At 54.2% G+C, this 25,506-nt stretch overlaps 1 protein-coding gene across 1 annotated transcript in view; it reads right to left on the bottom strand.

Annotated features, from left to right (window-relative positions):
- The window catches only part of LAMA3 (laminin subunit alpha 3), a 157,270-nt gene that overhangs the window by 112,083 nt on the left and 19,681 nt on the right, over window positions 1-25,506 (bottom strand). The window contains exons 3-13 of the mRNA XM_080686795.1: window positions 25,097-25,214; window positions 24,303-24,421; window positions 22,885-23,055; window positions 21,111-21,202; window positions 20,303-20,418; window positions 18,534-18,652; window positions 14,419-14,509; window positions 12,064-12,195; window positions 10,559-10,621; window positions 7,161-7,295; window positions 2,792-2,929 (exon numbers count right to left, since the gene is read on the bottom strand). Coding sequence (XP_080542921.1) covers window positions 2,792-2,929; window positions 7,161-7,295; window positions 10,559-10,621; window positions 12,064-12,195; window positions 14,419-14,509; window positions 18,534-18,652; window positions 20,303-20,418; window positions 21,111-21,202; window positions 22,885-23,055; window positions 24,303-24,421; window positions 25,097-25,214 — 1,294 coding nt within the window. The remainder of the gene's footprint in view (window positions 1-2,791; window positions 2,930-7,160; window positions 7,296-10,558; window positions 10,622-12,063; window positions 12,196-14,418; window positions 14,510-18,533; window positions 18,653-20,302; window positions 20,419-21,110; window positions 21,203-22,884; window positions 23,056-24,302; window positions 24,422-25,096; window positions 25,215-25,506) is intronic.

Below are 25,506 nucleotides of genomic sequence, written 5' to 3'. Positions count from 1 at the left end.
GCTGAATGGGGGGAGATATTCGCCAATGCTACATCTGATAAGGGGTTAATATCCAAAATGTATAAAAGTTCACTTCTAACTGAAGAGGCAAGAAACTGGGGGAGAGAGATGCTAGAATTTTGAGCATCTTTAGGATTTCCCAGAAGAGGGCGATATTGTACCAAGGAATTTTTTTAACCGTCCAATTACAAAGTTCTAGAATCTGTAAGTACATTTTTTTGTTAAGCAAGACCCAGTTCCCTAAATGTCACAATCCCCTTGGTCCCTTGTGTGTACTACAATATTTCTAAAATTAGCTTGTTTTGCTGCCTTAGTCAATACAGGATTACAAGCCCAATGCAACCTCTCTCCAGCAAGCAGGGGCCTTGCAATCTCTCGGTTACTCTTGTACAGCGTTAGAATGAAGAGGGTGGGGTAAGCCGCTCTGAGCTGGGTTCATCCAACAATTTAAGTAAATCCATAGCATTTTGTTTTCTTACAAGTCATTCCTTAGATATATGTATTTTTTGCCTTTATTGTCTCCTCTTGGTCTGTTTCAGCTTCTTCCTTAATGATATTCCCTATCTATCATCTACCTATCATCTACCTCTCATCTACCTATCATCTACCTATCATCTATCTATCATCTATCTATCTATCATCTATCATCTATAATCTATTATCAATCTATCTATCATCTATCTACCATCAATTATCTATCATCTATCATCTATCACCAATCATCTATCTATATCTATCATCTATCATCTATCAATCTATCATCTCTCCATCTCCATCCCCATCTCCATCCCCCATCTCTCCATCTCCATCTCCATCTCCATCTCTATCCCCATCTCCATCTCCATCCCCATCTCTCCATCTCCATTGCTCCATCTCCATCCCCCTCTCTCCATCTCCATATCCATCTCCATCCCCATCTTTCCATCTCCATCCCCATCTTTCCATCTCCATCCCCATCTCTCCATCCCCATCCCTATCTCTCCATCCCCATCTCCATCTCCATCCCCATCTCTCCATCTCCATCTCCATCCCCATCTCTCCATCCCCATCTCTCCATCTCCATCTCCATCTCCACCCCCATCTCTCCATCTCCATCTCCACCCCCCATCTCTCCATCTCCATCTCCATCTCTATCCCCATCTCCATCCCCATCTCTCCATCTCCATCTCCATCTCCACCCCCATCTCTCCATCTCCATCTCCATCTCCATCTCCATCCTCATCTCTCCATCTCCATCTCCTTTTCTCTCCAGGCTCCCTCACCTTCCTCTGAAAGGTCAACACAGTCTTCCCGCCCTTGTGGTTCTCCTTGCTGGCTCCTCCCCACGCTGCCCTCTAGCTCTGAGGATGTCAGCTGTCCAGCCCCACTGCCCGCTGCCTCAGCACTTCCCACGACCCCCTCCCCTCCAGACCCTGTGGAGGTGAGTGGCCAGCCCCAGACAACCACCTTCAAGCCTTCTCCGAGGCAAGCCACACCCACTGGCAGCAGCTACAATTTCCACCCACAAAAGCCCTGATCTCCCGAGGGTTCTGGTGAGCCAGGCTCTGGGTCCAGTCGGAGCCGTGGCCCTGCCTTCGATGGCTCAGACGCAGGGCTCCAAGCGCCATCGGGAGCCGAGGGCCTGAGAACACCACCTTCTCTCTTTTTAAAAATATGTTTTATGGATTTCAGAGAGAGGGAGAGAGACAGGAACATCAGTGAGAGAGAACCATGGATCGGCTGCCTCCTGCATGCCCCCCACTGGGGATCGAGCCCGCAGCCTGGGCGTGTGCCCTGATTGGGAATTGAACCGTGACCTCCTGGTTCAGAGGTCGGCACTCAGCCCCGGAGCCACGCCGGCCGGGTGAAAACCGTCCCCCTGGGGAGTCTGACTCGGCCTCTCATAAACACCTCTTTTCCACAGAGAGGGTCCCCGAAGCCTCAGTCGAGCCACCTGTCCTGGGGCTGCGGCGCCTGGAGCACCCGAGATTCCGTGGGCATCTTACGTCCACGGCCTTGGCCACAGAGCACGCACACTCCCTCATGTCCACCGAGGGATGAGCACCAACTCACGTCGTTTCCTCCTCGTCTCACTCTTTCAAACCGCGTAAGCTCTGGTCCAGCCCTGCCCCTGCCCCTCACACCTGTGCGGAGGTGGATGACACAGTCCCCCCGAGGCCGGCGGGGGGGAGCAAGGAGAGAGGGCAGGACCCCAGCGAAGGCCCCGCCCAGCTGCCCACAGAGGACCTGCTGGACACCCCTCGGGATCCAAGAGAGGCTGGGATGTCTGGGAGGGGAGGAGACTGGGCTTGGCTGAGGGCCATCTTCGCCACCCAGAGAGTTTCCATGCAAATCAAGAAACACAGGTTTGGCCGGGCGACGTGGCTCCGTGGACAGAGCGTCCCCCTGTGGACTGAAGGGCCCCAGGTTCGATTCCGGTCAAGGGCACGAACCCTGGTTGCAGGTTTGGTCGGGGTGCATGCCGGAGGCAACCAATCCATGTTTCTCTCTCTGTGTCTTTCCCCCTCCCTTCCACTCTCTCTGAAAAGCAATGGGAAAATACCCTCAGATGAGGATTAACAAAAATAAAAATAACACATGGGATTCTTTTTAATTTTAGGAATAAATCCTCTTTTGAGTCCTTAGAGAATGCAAGTCTGAAACTGCGCCGGCATCGTCAACGGACCTGAATCGGGGAGGAGGCAGGCAGATGTGGGTCTCACGCAGCTGTGAGCCATGAGGGTCTGCGGGGCTGCAGGCTGCTCGGTGAGCTGGCAGCACAGGGCCCCCCACAGTTCTGGCGTCCCCTTACCTGGGCAGTGGGGGAAGTCAGGGGCGCCCGAGAGACACCGGTCACAGCGCCGTCCTGCGATCCCCGGCCGGCATGCGCACTGCCCCGTGGCTGGGCTGCAGGGCGTCGGGTAGGAGCCGAGGGCTGAGCACTGGCAGGCTGTGGGAGAGACGCCAGTCAGAGCTGGGGCGGGGGCAGGACCTGGGTACCCCACGGGGTGGGACCCGGGAGACCCAATGCCAGTCCCAGCTCCGCCTCCTGTTAGACCTGGAACCTGCAATGTGGTCAATGCCCAGAGCCTGCTTCCCTTCTCCGCGTGGGAGTAAGACCGGTGTCCGCGGGACACGCCTGTTGCCAGCATGAAGTCAGATGGTCCGTGCAGAGCGGGGCGCGGCCTGTCTGACATGAGCACTCAGTAAGTGTGCATTTTGTTTTTGTTGTCAGTTTCACACTCGGCAAGATGGGGTGGTCGTGAGCCAGGGTTTGGGAAACGCAGAATGCCCTCCACTGTGTGGGCCTCTTCCAACCAGGCGAAGGCGTTAGGAGAGAAGACTGAGGTCCCAAAGGAGGAAGGAATTCTGCCTCCACATTGCCTTGGGACTCAAGTGGCAACATCACCTCTTCCCCGTCTCGCCGGCCACAGGCCTGCTCTGCAGATTTTGAACTTGCCAGCCCCCATGATCATGTGAGCTGATTCCTTAAAATAACTCTCTCTGTATGCACACACACACACACACACACACACTCACACATACACACACATACACTCACACACACACACTCACACACACACACATACACACTCACACACATTCACATACACTCACACATACACACACACACATACACTCACACACATATACTCACACACACACACACACTCACTCACACAACACACACACATACACACACATACATACTCACACACACATATATACTCACACACACACACATACACACTCACACACATACACACTCACTCACACTCATTAACACACACACATACACAAACACACACATACACACTCACACACAGACTAACACACATACGCACACACATATATACATACACACACACACTCACTCACATGCATCCTGCTGGTTCTGTTGTTTGGGTTTTTTTAAATATATTTTTTACTGATTTCAGAAAGGAAGGGAGAAAGAGAGAAACATCAATGATGAGAGAAAATCACTGATTGGCTGCCTCCTGCACACCCCCCCCCCCCACACTGGGGATGGAGCAGGCAACCCGGGCATGTGCCCTGACGGGGAATGGAACCACGACCTCGTGGTTCATAGGCTGAGGCCGGGCTGGTTCTGTTTTCCTGGAGAAGCTGACGAGGACGGCTCTGCCGGCTGTTTCTGTCCTGAAGGAAAGTGCATGCTCAGAGAACAGCACTCAGGCAGGCGAGCTGAGCAAGAGGAACCCCGAGCTCAGGGGGGCAGCTCTGGCCAGAATAGCGGGTGACACCCAGGACACCCACGCTGGCCCCGGGGCCGCAGGGGCCGGCCAGGGAGCTGGGGAGGTGCCGCTGCACTTTAGAGGGAAGCCAAGACCCGGCCTTCCCGCAGCCGCAGCCCAGCCGGGGCTTCAACTGTGAGTTGCTCAACCTGGCACCGCCCCCTCGTCTCAATCCAGCCGCCACTGAAGACAGCAGGCCCCCACCCAGCCCAGTGCTGGCAGCCCTGCTCACTCCTGGAGGCGCGAGGAGGCTGCACAACTATTGAATGCGCTTTGTTCCGTCCCGGTCCTTGGCCGCGACTGCAGTGTTTTCCTTCTCACCTCTCACGGTTTCTGCTTTGGGGCGTGCTTACTCCCAAAGAGGACTTAAGAGGAACGATAAACCGTCTAAGGTGACAGCTTGCCTGCTGTCCCCAGTGTCTCCAGCACCTGACACCGGCCCGGTCCCAGGACAGGCCGAGGGGAACCTGGTAAACCTCCCGTTTAACTACGACGCCCTCCCACCGTCAGCCGTGCAGGTTCCCGACGCGCCTTCTCTCGCTGGACCTGCCACGCTGCTGGAGCCATTGCACGAATTTGGCTCAGACTCCCCCCGCCCGCCCAGGCCTCGGGGTCCCGTTTACCCCCCAGGAATCCCAGCCAAACCCTTCCTTCCGCCCCATCGCCGTCGGCTGGAGCACCTGGCCTCTTCTCTACGTGAGTGCACCTGACTCGTGGGCTGTGGTAACAGACGGTTACCCTTGGGCCACAACGTATTTATAGGAGTTTTCTAAGCAACGGTCTGTCGCCACAACCCCATGGCCACAGCCACCTCCAGCGGGTGGGGGAGAAAGGAAGAGGAGGACGAGAAAAATAAAGAGAAAGGATACCCGGCCGGCGTGGCTCAGTGGGTGAGCATCAACCTATGAACCAGGAGGTCCCGCGTTCAATTCCCAGTCAGGGCACAGGCCCGGGTTGTGGGCTCGATCCCCAGTGTGGGGCGTGCAGGAGGCAGCCGATCTATGATTCTCTCTCCTTATTGATGTTTCTATCTCTTTCTCCCTCTTCCTTTTTCTCTGAAATCAATATATATATATATATATATATATATATATATATATATATACACATATATATATATTCTTTTTATTGATATATATATATATATTATATATATATATATATATATATTTTTTTTTTTTTTTTAAAGGAGAGGAAGGCAGGAATGAGGGGCGGGAAGCAGAGAAAGGTGGGAGCACATGGAGGAGAAAAGGGAAGTCGCCCCGAATGACCGAGCTGGCCTAGAAAGCCCGGTTGTGTGTGTGCTTGCCGACAGGTGCTGGGCAGACAGCCCGTAATTACGAATGATGAACACACACAGACACACACACACACACACACACACACAGACGGCCTCCAACATGGCCTCAGGCTAACTCACACCTATAAGCCAGTGCGGAGCCGCGAGGGAGTCTATGTTAAAGGGAGAGAAACACGGCACTGCACTACGTGAAGTCTGGGATAAATTACGTGAGAACAAACCACGAGTGCAGGACTGCGGTCGGCAGAACAGCTTAGGGTTTAAACTCCTTTCCTGGAAGGACCTTCCTGTCTTTAAAGCAGCAGCGAGCGACGCCTGGGAGCACGTCCCGCTGGAACACACTGAACCACCCGGCGTGGCACTGGGTCACGTTGGTTTGGTTCTGAAACTCAATAGGCCCAGCAGGCAACTCCGTCTCAAAAAGACAATAAATTAGAAGATGGGTCGGACCTTGACGCTCGGCCACGCTCAGGTCTCAGTGCGTCTGCGCTCCAGCCAGTAGCCTCAGAGCCGCCCTCCAGGGAGGAAACTGAAAGGTCACAAAGCACCGGTGGGTGTGGCTCCGAGGCTGGAGGGCCGGCCTAAGCACCGAAGGGTCTCGGGTTCGATTCCCGTCAGGGCACCTACCTAGGTTGCAGGTTTGATCCCGTTGGGGTGCGAACGGGAGGCGGCCCATCGATGTTTCTCTCTCACATCCGTGTTTCTCTCTCTCCTCCTCCCTTCCTCTCCCAGGGCAGGTCCTGGACACACAGCTGAGGGCGGGAGGAGGTGGGGGGTTTGTGGATGCTGCCCTCTTTCCAAAAACGCCCTGCCTCCTCCCTTCCCCCCTGGCGGGCTCCTCAACTCCGCCCAGAGGCCACCTTCTCTGCAGCTGCCCACACGCAGGCACCTCCAGGCCCGGGGCCTGACCTCCAGAGGAGGAGGGAGGGCGGGACAGAGAGAGGGGCATGGCCAGGGCGAGGGCAGCCCTCACATGCGCGTCTGTAAGTCAGGGATTAATTGATGCGGAGATTACAATGTGATTTCGTTAAAAACCTGCTCTTGGAAAATACAGATAAACTCAGTATTTTTAAAAGCCATTTTCATTGGTCATTTGTTCATTTAAATGTTGATATAAATTCATAGTCATGAGTTATTATTCCAAGAACAATTATCACATCAATTTTTAAATTATTTTTTTAAATTGATTTCAGAGAGGAAGGGAGAGAGAAAAACATCAACGATGAGAGAGAATCAATGATGAGAGAGAATCACTGATCGGCTGCCTCCTGCACGCCCCACACTGGGGATCGAGCCCACAACCAGGCCTGTGCCCTGACAGGGAATCGAACCATGACCTCCTGGTTCACAGGTCGACGCTCACCACTGAGCCACGCTGGTCGGGCAAATTACTTTTTTAATCTCGAAAGGCTGCCACTGACTTTCCCCTTTTCTCACTGTGCTTCTGGGCAAGCGTCTAGCCGTCTCTCCGTTCACATGAGGACGATGCTGACACGGCCTCGTGGAGACGGCGGACGTGTGAGTATGAAGTTCCTGTTGGTAAACGCGGGCCACACGGCTCGGCCGAAACAGCCTCTGCCTTCCCTTCGGGCAGGTGACGTATCGGACACCGGGCCGTGGCCACTCACCTTGGCAGATGGGGAAGGAGTAGAAACCCCGGCGGCAGGCGGCACACCGGGGGCCCTCGACCCCCGGGCGGCACAGGCACCTCCCGTGCGCATCACAGATTTCGGGGAGCACTCCTTCGAAGTCACAGTCACAGCCTGGGGAGGAGAAGAGGCTTTGGGGTCTCCCTCCTCCTTCCCTCCGCCAGCTCCTCCCTCCCTCAGGTTTCTGTTGGGAAAACAGATGATGAGTTATCCACGGCGTACCGACATCCTTACCCCCGAGACCACATCTTCAAGGGAAAGAAAACAAATATTCAGGCAAACTCAGAGGTGCACTAAGAAGCATCCGGGCGGTGGGGTGGGGGGGGCATCCATTTGCAAAACACCTTTTACACTCTTTTCATGTCTAATCCTGTGAGGACACCCCACCCCCAATCTGAGCTTTGCACAGTAAAACTTCATCTAATAGGTTCCCTTCAGATGAGAACCTGGCGGGGGCTGCACACAGGCCTTGTCCGTACCTGGTACACAGTAGGCACCAGTCAGAGTGCGATGAATGAAGAACATGCTAAGTATATGAATGAAGAACACGTTAAGCATATGAATGAAGAACACTCTAAGCATATGAATGAAGAACACGCTAAGCATATGAATGAAGAACACGCTAAGTATATGAATGAAGAACATGCTAAGTATATGAATGAAGAACACGCTAAGTATATGAATGAAGAGCACGCTAAGCATATGAATGAAGAACACACTAAGCATATGAATGAAGAACACACTAACCATATGAATGAAGAACACGCTAAGTATGCGAGACTGGAGTTCTTTTCAGTAAACACCGTTCCTCGAATTCTATCCTGTTGGCATCTACTCGGAGCTTCAAAGCCGAGATCTCAGAATTCACAGGTCCCTCTCTTCCTCCTGATCTGGCCAGTCTCCCTGGCAACAGCAACTGCCCGCCCTGCGGCCGAGGAGATGCCCGGTCCAGCCCGGCAGGCACACAGCCAGGACAGCCCACCAGGCTGCTCCCCAACCTCAGGGTCTCACCCTCAGTCCCATCCCCACTGACCTCAAAACCTGGGCACTGCAAGGAGCTCCTAGCCAAGTGACTGGGGACTCGAACCTTTTTGTGGCGTTTGTCCAACCGCGGGGACAGCCAGCTTCGGGCCACGGGGCGGCTCTGCAGAACCACCTGGGGGTGTCAGTCTCCCACCGTCAGCTCCCCCCAACCCTGTCTCCCTGCAGCTGTCAATCTTGCTTTTTACTGCTCTCCCTTTGAACTTGGGGGAAAGAGTGTAGTGGAGGCTGGTGTCCCCAGGAGTGGGTATTTGACCCCCTGCCACATTCGACAGCAGCCCCCGAAGGTGTGTCTATTTACACTGACTTCCTAAAGTCAACCTTAAGTGGATACAACTAAGCAGGAAAACCCTAATAGTATTCGAGGTCATGAAATACAGTGAAAACCCACAAAACACTCTGATCTGACACTGTTCTGTCCTTCTGCTCCAACGCTCCCGTGTCTGAGACTGAGCGAGTGGGTTTTCCAGGGCAGCGGTGCCCATGCTGGCTGCTCACTGGGGCCTCCGGGTAAACCCGCTGCTCACTGGGGCCTCCGGGTAAACCCGCTGCTCACTGGGGCCTCCGGGTAAACCCGCTGCTCATGGGGCCTCTGGGTAAACCCACTGCTCACTGGGGCCTCCGGGAAAACCCACTTCTCGCTGGGGCCTCCAGGTAAACCCGCTGCTCACTGGGGCCTCTGGGTAAACCTGCTGCTCATGGGGCCTCCGGGTAAACCCGCTGCTCACTGGGGCCTCCGGGTGAACCCACCCGTGTCAGTAAAGAGAGTCCTATGGGAGCACCGCCACATCACACATCGACATACTGTCCATCGCTGCTCGTACAACAGCAGAGCTGAGCCCTGCACCGTCGCCCACAAAGCTGGACTATTCCCTATCGGACCCTTTACAGGAAAGCCTGCCAACCGCCAAGTGGGGCTTTTACTAACAAGGGGAAGAGATATGTATCAGCATCTTCTGGAAACTTGCTCAAACCATCAGCCTGGGCTTCGCCCCTGGAAATCTAGATTAAGATCTGGGTGAGCCCTGGCTGGTTTGGCTCAGTGATTAGAGCATCAGACCAAAGTGTCTTGGGTTTGATTCCCGGTCAAGGGCACCTACCTCGGTGGCAAGTTTGATCCCAGCCCTGGTAGGGGTGCGTGTGGGAGGCAAACAATTGATGTTTCTCCCTCTCTCCCCCTTCTCCCCCTCCCTTCCATCTCTCTCTCCCCCTTCTTCCTCCTCCCATCTCTCTGTCCCCTCTTTCCTCCCTTCCACTCTCTCTAGAAATCAATAAAAAAAAATATCCTTGGATGAGGACTGAATAAAAAAAAAGATCGGGGGTGACACACGGGGATTTATATCTTGGAAAAGCACGGGTTCTGCAGCTCAGCCCTGTGTGAGAACCACTGTCAGAAGCCATGACGCATCCGTGGGCCGCAAGGAGTTACATGCTCAGGGCTGGAGGGTGTGGTGGAGATGTTGAGCTCCTCACGTTCCCTGCCAGGCTGGGCCCCAGACAGGCCTCTTTAAAATGCACGAATAAACGGGTATCTGCCCGCACTCCCCAGATCCATCCAACTGTTTTGGTTAAACGTCTCTCCCTCGAGGCTGCCTTCCGAGGCTCCCCTGAGGTGTGGTAACAGACTCTGCACTCCCCTCAAGTTCAATTAAACTTCTTCCCGAAGTCCCCGCCAGCCTGCTCCTCCTCCACGAGAAAAGGGAATTGAATAACAAAGGGGTGCTGTAAGCAGACGCAAGGGGGAGACCTGAACCACTCCTGAGACCAGACAGGGGAGATGTGTTGCAATCAAAGCTCACAGCCAGTCCCCTCCCAGGCAATTAACAGGATTCGAGGAAGCTCTTGCTCAGACCCACTGTGGGCAGGAGACTGGGGTCGGTCCTGGGGCTTAGAAACCAAGTCAGGCAGAGCTGATGTCCCCAGTGACCACGTGTCTGACAGAAACATAAGACAACCCTCCACATAACACGTGCCCCCCTTATGGTCAGACGCAGAGGGAGGGCGCAAGCAGGCAACAGCATAGGGCGGTCGACTGGATCACACTAGCCTGACCCCGGTGAGCCCTGGGCGCTGCCCCAATCCTGGGACACCCCCCACGCCCGCCCGCTCCCCCACGTGAGAGGACGGCTCCTTCATCCCTTCTCCCTCCTCAACCCCAAGGCCTCTCCCACCCTCACTCTCTGCCTCGGGCCTGGATTCTTATTTCACAGAAGAGAAGGAACCACCAGGAGAGCTCGCATGGGACCCACCTCAAGGCACCTGCCACGCCCCCACCTTGGCCAGGAAGCAGAGAAAGAGGAGGGAGCATCGCATTCTCATGGCCATTAAGTCGTTACCTTTTATATCTCCAGCTACTGGGTCTTCTGGACTTGGAGCAGAAACAGGGAAAACAGGAATTCCTAGAAAGACAGTTTATTAAAAAGTACAGAGAAGGATTAGGGAGACAGGCTAGTAGAATATTAAACTGCACGAACGAGGAAGAAGCCCTAACTTGCTGAAAGGCGGCCGGGGAGACAAAGTAAAGAAAGGCACTCGATTTAACCCACATCTGGTCAGAGACCAGGCTGGCCAGGCGTCTGGCATGTGTGCTAATGAACAGAAGTCGATGGTTTGCGCTCATGTAGCTAAGTCTCGGTCTAAGGAGCATGGCCTGACATCTTTAACACCTTTATTGTAAAATGGAGACGAGCTTTTCAAACATGTTTTCCTTCAAGATCTCCCCCGCCCCCCAAATTCTGTTTACACCATAGCGTTACTTCAAGATTCCTTTCTCACTAAACAGGCAAACACGATTTCTGCTCAGCCTCTACCCACTGGCTGCAGAGTCTAGGTTGCTTACGTCCTGAGGTGGTCCTGCTGTGTTCTGGCCTAAAACTGGTTCCTTTAAACATAAGATAATCACACAGTGTGCCCTTCAGAACCGTACACTCAACAGCACTAGTTTCACAATTACCCCGGCCCAGCCAGTGTGGCTCAGTGGCTGAGCGTCGACCTATGAACCAGGAGGTCATGGTTCAATTCCCGGTCAGGGCACATGCCCAGGTTGCAGGCTCGATCCCCAGCAGGGGGCGTGCAGGAGGCAGCTGATCAATTCTCATCATTGATGTTTCTATCTCCCTCTCCCTCTCCCTCGTTCTCTGAAATCAATTTTAAAAATATTTAAATGTCCCCTTAGATCACCACACGGGGTGAGGGGCTGTGACAACGTGGCCGATCGGACGTGGGAGAGAGGACACACACCCTCCTGGTCGCAGGACATGACACGCTGCACGTCTGCAAACGGCCACCTGGAAGCCATGCCTCTCCTCCCGGTTAACGGAGAAAGTCCCACGTGTGGTTACTGTTAAGTTGAAGTTGCCAATATTTACCCTCTTAACCTAAGGAGCTGGCAACGTCTATGAAACAAGCTAACGCTTTGGAGATAAATAAGACTACACAACATACGTTTATACATTTTATGTTCCAAACTTCTAGAAACACTTTCAGCCTGGCCGGCGTGGCTCAGCGTCGACCTATAAACCAGGAGGTCAGGGTTCGATTCCCGGTCAGGGCACGTGCCTGGGGTTGCAGCTCGATCCCAAGCAGGGGGCGTGCAGGAGGCAGCCGATCAATGATTCTCTCTCATCATGGATGTTCCTCTCTCTCTCCCTCTCCCTTCCTCTCTGAAATCAATTTAAAAAAATTTAGAATCGCTTTCACATAAATACAACCCACCCGGCCCCATTCCTGTGCCCCCTCCCTCCCTCCCTCTCCCACCCACCATGCCCTCGGGCGTGAATGCACACACCCAGCCTGTGTGTGTGGCGGGGGCATGGGGGGCGCTGCTCGCACAGGTACTCACTGGAGCAGAGCGGGAAGTTATGGTAGCCGGGGGCGCACTCCTCGCAGTGGTCGCCGTGGAAGTTGGGGCGACAGGCACAGCGGCCCGAGCCTGGCTCACAGCCGTCCGCGTGCTCAGGGCTGCAGCTGCAAGCTGAGGGCAACCCAGTTCCGAGCGTCAGTCCTTCATGCACTTAACATGGCAAGTGCACCCGCTACTTCTCAGCAACGTTCCTGCTCTGTCGTGGGTGCACCAGAGGGTCCACCCTTTCCACCACAGCGTGGCTCCCACTGACGGGGCCCCGAGGGCCCTCAGAGATGAGCCTTAAGGAGCGTCCACACTGGGATGCTCTCAAGACACAGGGCCACACGGAGCCTGCCCAGCTCGCTGCGGGAGGGAAGCCTGCACCCTCCACCATCGGAGGGGCTGGGGGCGCGGGGGGCTTCGGGCTTGGGGCTGGAGCTCCCGCAGGCCTGCTGGGCACAGCCTCTCCGGGCCATGAGCCAGCTGTGAATGTCCACGTGTGGTCCTTCTACGTGGGTGTGGTGTGGACACGTGTGTGGGATGCCTGGACGTGGATATGTCGTCTGTGGGCAGCACAGCAAGATTGTGCCCATAACCCAAGTGGTAGATGCTCACGACGACGGGGTGCCCTCCCTTGGGAGTGTCCCTTGACCCGCAGGTCCTCACCGTGGACACAAAACCCTGTCATCGCTCTGCCACGTACACGTCCCACGAGCATCAAGACCCCTCCCGCCCCACAGCCTGGCCCCCGGGAGGCCTCTGCTGAGTCTGTTTAGGATGTACGTGCCTGCGGACCCTTTCGCTAAGCCCGACATCCCCAGGAGCCACTTCAGTGGCAAAGACACTAGGAAAGTGATAGAAAGCTGAGGTTCCTGCCCTGGCTGGTGTGGCTCAGTGGATAGAGCCTCAGCCTGCGGACTGAAGGGTCCCGAGTTCGATTCTGGTCAAGGGCACGTACCTCGGTTGCAGATTCCCCGGCCCTGGTTGGGGTGCGTGCAGGAGGCAACCAATCAACGTCTCTCTCTCACATTGATGTTTCTCTGTCTCCCCCGCTCCCTTCCACTTCTCTAAAAGTCAATGGAAAAATGTCCTCGGCTGAGGATTAACAACAACAAAAAATAACAAGAAAATTGAGGTCCCTGACAGGGTGGACTGCATCCAGGATGCCTGTGTCCCTTTGCCGATGCCCATTGGCCACAAGGAAATGATGGACACGTTGCTTCGTGGGGTAGTGTGGAAGGGGAGGGAAGCAGGGTCACACCTGGCCAGTAAGACTGTCCTGGAGCCACAGCTAGGGCTCACACGCACTTGGGACTTTGATGCCTTCAAATCTGAATGATGTGAAGGAGGAACGACCTCGGGACGGGAGTCGTCTTCTGCCCCCGGCAGCCCGGAGAACAAGAGGAACCGATGGACACACACAGGACAATCTGCACTCGGACCCTGGGGACGGTTCCACAGGGTGGGGGGGGTGGGGGGCGGGGGAGGTGGGGAGGCAGGGCCGAGGCATCTTTCTGGCCAGACAGGTGCGAACTGCTTCCTGGACCACCAGGTACTGGCTTTGTCACCTGGGCCAAAATATGCAGGCCCTTTGGTTTCCCCACATCTGAACACGAGAATCACCTACAATGCCCGAAATTTATCAATAAGACCCGTGTGAGAGTATTTAGGCAACGCCTTGCATAGAGCAGATGCCTGATAAATCACAGCTCTTTTAAATATTAGGACTATTACTGAACTCTTGGGAAATTTTTACTGTGTTGTCTTGATGCTGTTTCTGAAAAAATTTAAAACTACTGGACATCATGGAAACATGCCAAGGCCGCCTGGCGTGGCTCCATGGTTGAGCATCGACCTATGAACCAGGAGGTCACGGTTCGATTCCCTGTCAGGGCACAGCCCTGGGTTGTGGGCTCCATCCCCAGTGGGGGGCGTGCAGGAGGCAGCCAATCAGAGACTCTCTCTCATCAATGATGTTTCTCTCTTTCTCTCCCTTTCTCTCTGTAATCAATAAAAACATATTTTAAAAAAAGAAACATGTTGAAACAAGAGGAAATGGAGGAGCTGACACTGGCTGCAGGCCCCGTATGTGATGGCCCAATGGTTAGCATTTCCCCAGGAGCTTTTGAGGGCGTTTTGCCTAATCTTAGGGAATGTATCACCATTTCTATTTTTATTTGTAAGAAACCTGAGGCTCAGGGAGGTTACGCAACTGCCTGCAGTCACCCGGGAAGGAGGGAACCACAGCATGAAGAAAGAGGGAAGAAGGGACCGCGTGGCCGATGAGAACGGGCCTGTGGCCTCCCGGAGCAGCACACACCCCTAAGACGCCCCGGCTGAAATGCCACTTACGGATGCAGCCGTGGGGGGCCTCCACCGGCACGCCGTGCGGGCGGTAATAGCCCTTCGCACACTGCTCACAGTTCACGCCGGCCGTGTTGTGCTGGGGAGAAACAGAGATTCAGAGGCAGGGCCCTGAGGAAGTCCCACTTCACATTATTCCTCCCCAGGGGTAACTCTGCCGTGTGCACTTGCAATTTCAAAGTCATGCACATAAAAACACACAACAGCCCTAGCCGGCTTGGCTCAGTGGACAGAGCGTCGGCCTGTGGACTCAGGGGTCCCAGGTTCGATTCCGGTCAAGGGCATGTACCTTGGTTGAGGGCACATCCCCAGTAGGAGGTGTGCAGGAGGCAGCTGATCGATGTTTCTAACTCTCTATCCCTCTCCCTTTCTCTTTGTAAAAAGTTAATAATAAAATATATTTTTAAAAAAGGGTTGATCTTGGCCTTGAGTCTCCAAGATTTACCGAGGACGCTGGCTCACACGTGGCTGTGATTTCCCCCACTGGGGAGGAAATGAGAGTAAGATCCACGAACTGGACACCGGGCTTCCCCGTCACAGGGACTTGCCAAGGAACCACCTCACGTTGGAGTGAGAGAGGCCGCAATCCCAACTTTATTCAGAGGAAGTGAGGACAGCAGATGGCCTTCGTTTAAGCCAGGAAATAAACAGTCACGTGTGTTTGCATCTTCTCTGTGTTGGGAAGAAAGCGCACACGCTCATCCTCTCCTCTCGCCGTCCTAACGGTACCTGTGCTTTCGCATGGAACCACTCCCGAAACATGCCTGTCCCGCGAATGGAAAATGCAGGCCGGAGTCTCCTACACAGAACTCGTTATAAAGGGTAACACGGGGCCGCTTTTTCTGTCCCGTGATTAATCCTTTTAATTGCCACAGAACCAAGTTACGCAACTTGCATCACCAGTTTCCAGGAACCACACAGCCGGGCCCAGCTCGGCTCTGCCCGGCTGCTCTCTAACGTGGGAACAATGGGAGGACGCTGTTCTTTCGGCAGCGAGGGGCAAGGCGATTGGGAGCCAACAAGAGCAGCCATCACACGCGTGGGCCCACAGGAGGCTGCGCAGAACCCGGAGGGGAGAACAGAGACCCTGCCGTATCCGCTCCCCGTTGTAGACGCCGTTACTAACGCCAGGCTTGCCGGTGTCACCACTCCTTGTCCTGGGGGCGAACTCTGAGTCCACTGGAACGCTGAGGTCTAACACCGCACTGGCCGCTTCCCTGGCTTCACAGTTACACGCACACACTGGGGCAAACAAGAAACAGCGTGGCCGACCCCCTCCCGCCCACGGCCAGTTCGCCACCGACTCTGTGACCGAGAACGGACCCAGGACGTGGGCAGCCTGGGCCCCCAGAGTTTCCCGTCGGAGAGGAAACGGGACACCGTGCCCTGAAGCGTGCCGCGGGCTCTGCCTTCCCCCACAGAGCTCGGGCTACGAAGCACCGGCCACAGAGAAGGTACAGCTCGGAGACACAAAACAGCAACCTCCAACCTAAAGGAAACAACGAATGGCCAGCGGACGGGCGATGCTGCAGTCTGCCTTCAGGTCGCAGTGCTGTAGGGGACCCACACCGCACCCAGGGCACAACGACACGCCCTTGACCTCTGGACACCCAAGGTCATGGCTGGACCGAGGCCGGAGGGAGACGTGAATCGCAGCTCCCCGGTTTCTACAGGGAAGCCCTGAAGAGGCGGCCTCACTGGGGAGTGGGCACTGGGATCTGCATTTCCCTGACCCTTAACACGATGGGAAAAGGCAGCCTTCACGCCAAGGAGCGGGCGGGCACGGAGGGAACCGTGCGGGAGGGAGCCGGCCCACTCCCCCTCCTCGGGTACCTCCCGGAGAAGCCGGAACGCTCACCCAGAAACCCGGCCCTGCTCCGACCATCCTTCCATCCTAATCCCCTAAGCCAGTGGTCAGCAAACCGCGGCTCGCGAGCCACCTGCGGCTCTTTGGCCCCTTGAGTGCGGCTCTTCCACAAAATACCACGGCCTGGGCGAGTCTGTTTTGAAGAAGTGGCGTTAGAAGAAGTTTAAGTTTATAAAATGTGGCTCTCCAAAGAAATTTCAATCGTTGTCCTGTTCGTATTTGGCTCTATTGACTAACGAGTTTGCCGACCACTGCCCTGAGCAAACCTTTCCCGAGGTGCTTTCCATCTTCAGGTAAAACCCACCTCCCCGTCGCTCAGTCCCTGACCAACCACACACGCTGCCGACTTCCAGCACATGGAGACCCTGGCTGGCCCACTGCTGGCCACACTCCCCTGCAGAGCCTGACTTCCCTCCCTAGGGCCACGACCTGGCCTCTGACCTCTAACCTGTCCACCCCTGCTCACCCCTCTGGCCACAGGGCCTCTTGCTCCCCTGGCCCTGCCGTGCCCTCTGCCTGGAACTCGCCCCCAGAAGATGCCTGGCTCGTTCTCTCGCTCTTTCAGGTCTTTCCTCAAATGCCACGCCCCAGGGACCCAGCCACCCTTTTAAAGTGTCGCACACCTGCCAGGCTGGTGTGGCTCAGTGGTTGAGCATTGACCTATGAACCAAGAGGTCACGGTTCAATTCCCAGTCAGGGCACAAGCCCGGGTTGCAGGCTCGATCCCCAGTGTGGGGCGTGCGAGAGGCAGCGATCAATGATTCCCTCTCATCACTGATGTTTCAATCTCTCTCTCTCCCTCTCCCTTTCTCTATGAAATCAGTAAAAATATACTTAAAAAAAGAACATCAATATTTTATTAAAGGGAGTCAAACACCCCCAAAAAATGTTGTGTTCCTTGCCTTCTTTCATTGTTCTTCCCCCCAAATTTTATTATTAAAAAGTTAAAATTTTACAGTGAAGTCCTATGCATGCTCTATGTAGAGATTGCCCATAACATTTTACTACATTTGTTTTATCACAGAATTATCCATCTTCTCGTTCCCTATTCATCCACCGTCCATCTCATTTTATGCATCTCAAAATAAACTGCTAACTAAATACCTAACTTAAACTAAGGCATTTTAAATTTAAGTTGGAAAAAAATGCAATGAACCTAAACAAGACTTCAATAATTTATATACAAAAGAAAAATGCTTTTGCAGGGCCATTCTGAAAAAAATAAAAATTCCATATTGATGTTTCCCTGGAACCGCAAAGTACAAACGCAGTGTCACTGCGAGAAGGAAGAGCAGAACAACGTGCCCTAAGACTCACCGAGGGGCTGGCCCTTCACCGGAAAAGCATCCCACCCGCTCGCCCCCCGTGCTCCCGCGATTTTGTGTCCACGGTTTAATTCCATACAAATTTGTTTCCGCAGCTTAATTCCATACAAATTTGTTTCCGCAGCTTAATTCCATACAAATTTGTTTCCGCAGCTTAATTCCATACAAATGACCGAGGGCCCTGCGGTGCATTGTCCTAACCAGATCCCGGCCTCTCTTCGGCACGAAGCCCTCCCTGGACGTGAACAAACCTATGCCTGGCCTTCTACTTGCACTTCCGTTCCCGCAGGCACAGGCTGTGGGGCGTGGAGGGGAGGTGGGGGACAGCGGTCCGTCTCTCGGCCCGGGTGGCCCTGGTTCGACAGGAATGGCCCCTCGTGAAGAGAGGACCTCTCTGAGGGCGGCTTTGACAAAGCATCACTCTAAAAGCTCCAGGACGGAACGACACCATAGTCCAAATTCATGGGCATTATCCCTCCCCTGGCTAATGTCCAGTGAACCCGACTGTCCCCCAGGAAAGACGAGAAGTCAGTTTCATGCTCGGTGCCGACGGCAGGCATCATTACGCGATCCTGCTGCCCTTTCTCGCCGAGTCTCGAGGACGCAGGGCCAGCACTGAGGCCAGCACCCACGCCCTCCAGCTTTAGAGCCCTCGCACCATGAGCTGGAGCAGCCAGACTTCTCCCCTTTAGGCGAAGAGCGCGAGGAAGCCGATCGCGGGCGCCTGGACAGACATGCCCAGCCGTGCCCCTTCCGCCCGCGTGACAGCCAGTGCACGAGGACGTGGTGCACAGAGGAGGTGATTCCAGAAAACGCTTCCGACCCTCAGAACGGCCTTGGCGTCTTTGGGGAGCAGAGCTTAATGCTGTCATTTCCTACGGTGACACCCCTCTCCTTGCCCAGCGCCTCACCTGACAGTCGATGCAGACCCCTCCACCGGAGTAGACGCCGCGGGTGTCCAGGCTCGCCTGCCGCCGCTCCACGTCCGGGTCGTAGAAGCAGTCGGCCGCGTGGCCGTGGCAGTTGCAGGCTGCAGAGGGCACCCGAGGTGAGTCACGTGACTGTGGGAGGCTCAGTCAGTCCCGAGCACGGCCGCTTAGGGATCTGCAGCGCCGCCTCTTCGGGGACAGGGGGCACTCTGAGTGCGAGACCTCAGGGACTTTTACACAAAGTCCAGTCTGTAACCCTATCCCTATCCCTATCCCTATCCCTAACCCTAACCCCCGCCCCCCCTCCCGCCCCTGCCACCTGCTCCCTCAATGTGCCCAGCTCTCTGCTTAGCCGCCAATCTCACCACCTTCTCCAGACCACGACAGAGTTAGGACTCCAACCCAGTATCACATCCTAAGAAATGATAAGGATCCAAATTTAATAGTGGCTGCGTCGTATTTTAAACTGTTGAAAAGAGAGGGCAGCTTATGTTAAAGCACTCAGCCCAATCCTTGCATTTAGTAAACGCCTAACACATAGTAAAGGTTATTACTCGTGTTGTTTCTTTTTTAAAATATAGTTTTATTGATTTTAGAGAGAGGAAGGGAGAGAGAGAAACATTGATGAGAGAGATACATCGATTGGCTGCCTCCTGCAGGCCCCCCACCAGGGATCAAGCCCACAACCTGGGCATGTGCCCTGACTGGGACTCGAACCAGGACCTTCTGGTTCATAGTTCGATGCTCAACCACTGAGCCACTCCTGCTGGGCCATTGTTATTTCTGTTCTCACATTTATGTCTGAATTTAGAGTGGGGCCTTCACACCTCTGTGAGTTACTAATTACACTAGAAAGACCTGTGACCCTGAGATTGGTGTGATCCCCCCTCTTCACAAGCAGGGAAAACACAGCTCAGGCCTCAGGTAGAGATGGGGGTGTTGGGTGGATCCTCAGGTAGAGATAGGGGTGTTGGGTGGGTCCTCAGGTAGAAATGGGGGTGTTGGGTGGGTCCTCAGGTAGAAATGGGGGTGTTGGGTGGGTCCACAGGTAGAGATTGGGTGTTGGGTGGGTCCACAGGTAGAGATGGGGTGTTGGGTGGGTCCTCAGGTAGAAATGGGGGTGTTGGGTGGGTCCTCAGGTAGAGATAGGGGTGTTGGGTGGGTCCTCAGGTAGAGATGGGGGTGTTGGGTGGGTCCTCAGGTAGAAATGGGGGTGTTGGGTGGGTCCTCAGGTAGAGATAGGGGTGTTGGGTGGGTCCTCAGGTAGAGATGGGGGTGTTGGGTGGGTCCTCAGGTAGAGATGGGAATGTTGGATGGGTCCACAGGTAGAGATGGGGGTGTTGGATGGGTCCTCAGGTAGAAATAGGGTGTTGGGTGGGTCCTCAGGTAGAGATGCGGGTGTTGGGAGGGTCCTCGGGTAGAGATGGGGGGTGTTGGGTGGGTTCTCAGGTAGAGATGGGGGTGTTGGATGGGTCCTCAGGTAGAAATAGGGTGTTGGGTGGGTCCTCAGGTAGAGATGCGGGTGTTGGGAGGGTCTTCAGGTAGAGATGGGGGGTGTTGGGAGGGTCCACAGGTAGAGATGGGGGTGTTGGATGGGTCCTCAGGTAGAGATGGGGGTGTTGGGTGGGTCCTCAGGTACAGATGGGGGTGTTGGGTGAGTCCTCAGGTACAGATGGGGGTGTTGGGTGGGTCCACAGGTAGAGATGGGGGTGTTGGGCAAGCCTCACCCCAGCCTCCACCCCCACGCTCACCTTCGCACTCATGGCTGTGCCCCCACGTGGCCAGCTGCCAGCGCCTCTGGTGGTACCCGGCGCAACAGCGGTCACAGGTCTCCCCGCAGGTGTGGTGGCGGCATTCACACCGGAACCTGGGCAGGAGGTGAAGCGCATCCGTTACTGAGGGTTCTCACTAAGGTCGGCGGCTCCTGGCGGGAAACTCACAGTCGTCAGGGTCACCCAGGGGACGCTTTGTTGAGGAATTATGGGAACGAAGCACTCTGCATGTATCACTCACATCTCCCCCGTCCTGCTATTGTGTGCATTTTATAGATGTGGACACAAGATTCAGAGATTAAAACACTGGGTGAGCCCAGCTGGCGTGGCTCAGTGGCTGAGCATCGACCTAGGAACCAGGAGGTCCTGGTTCGGCTCCCTGTCAGGGCACAAGCCCGGGTTGTGGGCTTGATCCCCAGCAGGAGGCAACCGATCAATGATTCTCTCTCACTGATGTTTCTCTCTCTTTCCCTTACCCTTCCGCTCTGAAATCAATAAAAGTATGTATTTTAAAAAGATTCTAAACTCTATGTGCATTTTATCAAAATAAAGAAGAGGGAGAAGGATTTGAACATGTATACCCCTGATCCTATTAAAGCAAGGATGACAAACCAGTGTTATTTCTCTTGGCAACTCCAATCAGTGAGCTGTGCCCGCCTGGGGCACTGTCTGGCGGGGGGACGGGTGGGTGGAGGTGGGAATGAGAGATACTTAATGGGGTGCAAACATCACTGAGACAGCGGGACTGGCTCACAGCACGGCTGGCGACGCTGCACGATGTACTCACACTTTTTCAGGGTTGTCTGCACTGCACACGTCGGCGTGGCCATTGCACGCACAGCGCCCGCCGACGCTGATGTCCTTGATGCTGTAATAATACTGTGCGACAGAAAACAGACGCGCCGCTTACGGAAGAGCAGCAAACCTTCACTCGTCTTTCGGGCGCGTCCATGCCCTGCTCCCCTCTTCCTGCTCCCGTGGGCCCACCTCAACCCCACGGGAGCCACTTTGGGTGTTACTTGTCTTATGAAACAAGTACCTTCCTCAATCAAATTTAACAGCATGATGCTGAATTTGTACCTTTTTAAAAATGAAATGCTTTAAAAGAATGGAGGGAAACTGCCTTGGGGAAAGAATCATACCCTATATCCTTTTAAAAAGGGATTAAGCCCGGCTGGCGTGGCTCAGTGGTTGAGCACTGACCTAGGAACCAGGAGATCAGGGTTCGATTCCCGGTCAGGACACATGCCCGGGTTGCAGGCTCACTCCCCCATGTGGGGCGTGCAGGAGGCAGCCGATCAGTGAGTCTCTCTCATCATTGATGTTTCTATCTCTCTCTCTCTTTCCCCCGTCCTCTCTCTAAAGTCAATAAAAACATAATCTTTAACAATGTTTCTTAATAGAGAAGACTCATCCACTTAAGCGAAGTGAAATATGCTTACATGTGGGTACAAATCTTGGAACCCCTCCACCCCAAAACACCACACCCACAAACAAGTAAGTAAAGGGTGGCCAGGTCCATGCGTAGCAGGGCTTCAAAACGCCGGAGGAATGGAGACGCAGTCCGGCCAGAGTTTCTCGGAGAGCCCAGCTCTCCCTTGCAGATTCCATCCTCGGACCCAGGACGGGTCCCGCATACGGCTGCTCCCAGTGCTGATGGCACAGGACATGCAGAACACGCGCCCCACACCCACATACAGCCTTCCTGGAACATGCTAAAGACTGGAGCAAACTCACCTTCCTCTCTTCCTTCCCAGCTCCCTGATGCACCTACCTCCGAGGCCAAACTCTCTCCGGTGCGCTGGGCGTCTCCCATCACCCTGCCACGCCCACTCCCCACCGTTCTCACCCTGCCCTTTGCCCTGGGCTGACCTTTATGGGTTGCAACAGTGTCTCCTGCTCCCTGGCTTTCTGTTGGGTTTGGCCAATGGGGGGCCTTGGCAGGAGATCTGCGGGCGGCAGGAGCTCAGGGTGTCTGTGCCCAGGAGACGGGGTGCTGTCCTGACACTAGACTGAGGGGTGCTCAGGCCAGACACCCACACAGAGGAGCACTGGTGCTCATGCTCATACACCATGTGACCTGTGTGGTTGGGAGCCTGGGGGTCTTCCCCACCCCCTCTCTTCCTGCATCTGCTGACCAGGTGCAGGGGATCCCAGGAGGACTCTGGGGCCCTACAGGGTGGCTACACCTTTAAATAAAAGGAACATGGTTCCCTGAGTCTGTGGAGCTGACCCCACCTGCTGAGCACTTTCGATGGTCATGTGAGCAGAATGTAAGCCCCTTTTAGTGACGCCACTGAGACTGGGGGGTCTCTGCTATAGAATCAGACTGACGCCGGCCAGCTGTCGTCCTTGGCCTTTCCTCTTCGTCGAATGTAATCATTTCTCCTCTACAACCAAGTGTCTAAGTGACATCTAGGAATCCAGACAAGAGCAAGTCTACGCCTACACTGTGCCTGGCTGTAAAGATTACTTGAAAGAGTTCAAGACAGCTAATTCGATAAGCAGAAACAAAAAGAGCTTAAAAAATGCTGCCGGTCGGCCCTTCGAAGGAGACTCACCCGCCGGGTGACGGTGGGGTCCCGCTGTGCTTTGGAGATGAGGTGTCCCAGGAGAGTGTTGGTTCGGAGAAAGCGCAAGCGGATGTTTGTTGCCTGGGTGAACGCCCGCAGCGTGTTGGAGAAAGTGAAGTTCCTTGCACCTGGACGACCGTTTATCAAGGACACCACAACCTAAAATAACCACACACGTGCACACACACACGTGTGCATACACACGCACACGCACACACACACACAGGGAAAGTCCTTTCATCAAAATTTAGCTGCAAGTAACTATAAATAACTCACAGGCCCAAAGGCACTAGGTCTCCTTGAGCCAGCAGATGTTTGTAGGTGGTCTTGTGTCTTATGTCTAAAAGCATCATTGCTAGTTGCCCCCCCTCCTTCGAATTCTGGCAATCTGTCCTTAAAACTGGGCTCTCAGGCGTGACCGTCTCATTTCCAAACCCTTTGTTCTATCGGTGTAGTTGTGGGCTGTAAGGCTGTGACGTGTTGAAAGTATAATGTTAAAGTACACAAACATAAGGAAACCACTGGTTGTCAAGCTGCATGGAAGAAACAGAGCTCAAGTAATCTAAACATCGAAGGAGGTAGGAAAGAGGAAGTCTCTGGGTGTAAAGGTGATAAGGTATCTACAAAACCAGGGTTTTATCTTCAGGCTTGAGGACAAGACACAGGCTAGAGCTGCTCAGAAGACCGGTCCACCTGAAGAGGGGAGACCAGCACCCCTTGAAGAAGTGTATCTGAAACTCACTTCAAGCTCCGATGGCCGGATTTCCCTGGGATTCGTCTGATTCCCCACCTCCGTTTCCCGTCCCCTCCAACAACAGCGTGGCGGCCCGCACAGGGCAAACGCAGCTCCCAAGGACAGCAGTCCTTTCCGCCCGCAGAGGGTGCCCACCTGCCCGAGGGGCTGGGGATGCATGCCGCCCTCCCCTCTCCTCCCTCTCCCTCCTGGGATAACGTGTCTGGGAAGCAGCGGGCGGGACTTCACCTCAATCACCAGCAACCCATTTTCTAAATATCCCTCCAGAACAGAGGGTTCCAAAAGAGAGAAAAAATAAATGAATGAAAAAGAAAAGCAAAACAGAATAGAGGGTTCGAGACCTACGGGTCTTGAATTTGAAATGCTGACTTCCAGAGGAGAATTACAGACCTCAAAGAGAATTTCGGATGTCAACTATACCTCAGTAATAAAATAATAATAATAAAAAGAAGTTCCCATCCAGCTTGTCGATGATGAGAGAGAATCGTTGATCACATTTTCGATGTGATCCTTGTACCAGTTAGTCCCAAGTACTGGTTCCCATCGTGGTCTGTGTTGGAGCTCCTTGAAAGAGCATTTTCACCATCATGAAGAATTTGATGTCCTCACGTCGTTTCTGGTCTCATCCTTCAGGCCTCCCAGATCCACTTACCTCGCCATTTTCCAGGGGCACGATCCGCGAGTAGTCCGTGGTGCAGACCACGTCATCGTCCCGGGTGATGGCCGTGTTGGCCGCCCGCCCGAATTGTTGCCAACAGTCTGCTTTAGAATCTAGAGAGGAAACATTTCAATACTGGCAAATAAAGTATCATCCCCTCGCGTAACTCTCTGAAGAAATCTTACGTTCCCTTAAGAAAATACATGAATGGGAAAGAACAGACAAGCATTGAACATTTTTAGACAAAAGCTCAGACTGACGTTTTCAGGTCATGAAAGAAGATAGCGAGCCATTTCAGGCCACTTGACCTTTAAAAGCCATGTTTGGAGAGGCGGTTCCAAGTCCTCACTCCTTACTGACACGTCTACCCGCTAAGGAGCATCCACGGAAACCCCAAGGCCTTTGAAGTGACATTCCTGTCCAGCTCGATTCATCAGAGGGCGCGTCACACTGACACGCTTCGTGAGCGAAGACGACAGGGTCAAGGTGAGTTAGGTGAAAGGCGGGGTCCCTAATGGCGAACCTGGGTTCCTAATTCTGCGTAAAAGGAAGACGACTGCTTCTCCCTAAACAGGGGCAGGAACTGTTACCATAAAGGGCATTTCGGCCACAGTTCTGCGTGTTCTTGTGACGAATGCGCACTGCTGGAGAGATAGGGCTGTTGGGGGGTAACCTCGAACGTTAAAACTGACCAAGCCTCGACTAGCCGATGGAGAGACGAGTTTTATAGTGACATCCAAGGTCTAACTCTGTGCAGATAACTGAAGCCTGTAGGCAAGATTACTTACGAGCAAAATATTGCCAAGGTGCGTAGGTAGTCCCAAAGTCCACCGATCTCTCCAAGACCCAGAGGTCAGGGCGAGGAGAATTGGCAAATTTGATTAAAACATAGGCCACATGGAAGAGCTGAGAGAGCAAAGGAGATACAGTTACTCCAGTCGCCCGGTCTGTGCACAACCTGGACCGTCTCTACGGGAGGCTGGTTTCCACGGCAGCTCCTGCAGCCACACCTCTCCCAGACCACAGCCCCGTCCCGCCTGCCTCCTGGACACCATGCCTGGTGCAGTTTCTCAAGCGTATCAAGTCCAAACCAAAGTGACCACTTTTCAAATCTGCACATTAGCCTTTGTCACACCTTAATCTTTACACCCTTGAATTCCAACCAGCCCACCCAGCATATTTTTTTCCCTTTTTTTAA

Source organism: Plecotus auritus (assembly GCF_963455305.1).
Source record: "Plecotus auritus genome assembly, chromosome: 8".
NCBI classification, from domain to species: Eukaryota; Metazoa; Chordata; class Mammalia; order Chiroptera; family Vespertilionidae; genus Plecotus; species Plecotus auritus.
This window is presented reverse-complemented; position numbering and strand designations above follow the sequence as displayed.